General features: G+C 34.5%; 1 protein-coding gene across 1 annotated transcript in view; it reads left to right on the forward strand.

Annotated features, from left to right (window-relative positions):
- The window catches only part of LOC103130103 (NACHT, LRR and PYD domains-containing protein 12-like), a 43,035-nt gene that overhangs the window by 13,665 nt on the left and 27,265 nt on the right, over nt 1-2,105 (forward strand). Inside the window, exon 7 of the mRNA XM_016665651.1 lies at nt 545-718. Coding sequence (XP_016521137.1) covers nt 545-718 — 174 coding nt within the window. The remainder of the gene's footprint in view (nt 1-544; nt 719-2,105) is intronic.

The raw sequence follows: 2,105 nt of genomic DNA on the forward strand, positions 1-2,105 counted from the left end.
CAAATCAATCTGACAGAGAAAAGACTCAATATTTTCTAGTTGATAGTTCAGGAACTGAATCACCACAAAATGAGAAAATTATCAACTTTCAGAATCTGAGCTGTAATGGATGTTATAAAACTCTGAATTAGACGGATTGAAATAAAACGTTTACATCTGTCATACTTAGCAATGAGCTGCAGTTAAAATACAACCAGCAAGAAAAACATCAATTGATTAATTAACAAAAACTGGAGACATAAAATCTCTGATGATAAATGAAGGTACAGAGCAGTCAGCTGATACAGAGCCTGGAAGGAAACATGGAGAGAAAAACATCCGACTGAGTTTAAGATCCTGAGAAACTTTTAGAAAAACTTTGAGTTTCTTTGTTGATCAAATGTTCTGGTTCTGCTGGTTTGGATTCTTTCAACCAGTTTGACTGGATCAGATGTTAGAATCAGTTCATCATGTTTCTTTTACATTCAGGGAAATTAATTTTCTACATTTTTATTATTTATTTGTTCATATTTCAGTTTTAACTCATCTTTTATTTTTTATTCAGATTGAACAGCTGCAGGTTGTCAGAGACCAGCTGGACGTCTCTGTTCTCAGCTCTGAAGTCCAGCCCAACCCATCTGACAGAACTGATCCTGATCAGCACCAACCTGGGAGATTCTGGACTGAAGGAGCTCTGTGGTTTTCTACAGACTGAAGGCTGCAGACTGGAGATGTTGAGGTATTTAGTTATATAATTATAGATATTTCTGTGAATAATTATGTATAATTGATCATAAATCAAAGTTCATATCTTCTGTTCTAATAAATATTTTCTGAGGTTGTTCCTGGACTTGGATCCAGAGTTTAATTTAGTCCCTCTGTGTAACTGAGTTGGACCTGCTGACCTGAGGTCAGAAAAGGACAGCATTCGGACCCCCAGTGTGTAGAAATCCCCCTCATGTGAACCAGGTCAAAGGTTAGGATGTAAAAAGTGAGTGAGAATGAAATCTCCCTTTATTAAAGTTCCACTAATCCCACACTTAATTTTAAATATTCTCATTTTAGTTGATAATAATAAAGTCCAGGTTTAAGGGATCTAGGTTTTTTAAATTTTAACTAGATTAAAGATGCTGATTGTAGTGAATAATTAGGTGGAATCGCCCTTTATCCATTTCCTGAATCAGAAGCTTCGGTAACACTTTATTTGAAGGGGTGTGAATAAGACTGTCATGACACTGTCATAAACATGACATAACACGTGTCATGAACATCAATAAGTCTTCATGAAAAGTTATGACTGTTTTCATAAAGTGTCATTCGGTAAATAATGACACTTTTAATACAAAGTTGACATTCTTCAACATGTCTTCGTTATGACAACTTGTCATTAACCTCGCCAAAAATGTCATTAATATTAACTTTTACCTCAAGTAAATTGAAACTAGTAGCAACAATTATAAAGATGTAATTTAGTATTACAGTGTCAAATGCAATGCTAACAGAGTTATTGATATTCTCACCTCAAATGTAGTGAAACACACTGGACTACTTATAACTACCATCATAACTGTAGAACAAACCCTTTGTACATTGGAATAAAACAAAAGATAACTTGTTCTAAGATAACAGAGGGTTTAACGTCTGGTCAGTATATTGTTACTCTGAAATGCTGATTGAAAAACTAAAACAGAATTACTTATTCTTTAACTTAAGAAAATAGGTTCTTTCAACAGTAACATTTTTTGCTTTATGTCACCCATCTCCTTCGTAATAGTCTTCCTGTAATGCTCTGAAAGCAGGAGATCTTCTTCTTGTCTTCATTTCCTGGAAGCAGCTCTTTGAAGGTGTCCAGAAATGCTCAGAAATTACAGCTGTTCTTGCAATAGTTAATCATGGCGAAAGCCTTTTCATGAATTCAAACTTGGTGAATCTCTTTTGGACATTCTCAGTCGGTGATGAGTCAATTCATTGTGGTCACTTAAAAAAAGAACAAAAACTAAAAACAGTGTCATCATATTCCAGCATTTATTTAAATACCATTTCAAAAATGTCCCTTGCTGCACACTGTCAGAATATGACAGTGACTTGCAGACAAATGCCTAGCTAACATTACTGGTTGTTATAAA

Source organism: Poecilia formosa, unplaced genomic scaffold (genome assembly GCF_000485575.1).
Source record: "Poecilia formosa unplaced genomic scaffold, Poecilia_formosa-5.1.2 Scaffold606, whole genome shotgun sequence".
NCBI lineage: Eukaryota > Metazoa > Chordata > Actinopteri > Cyprinodontiformes > Poeciliidae > Poecilia > Poecilia formosa.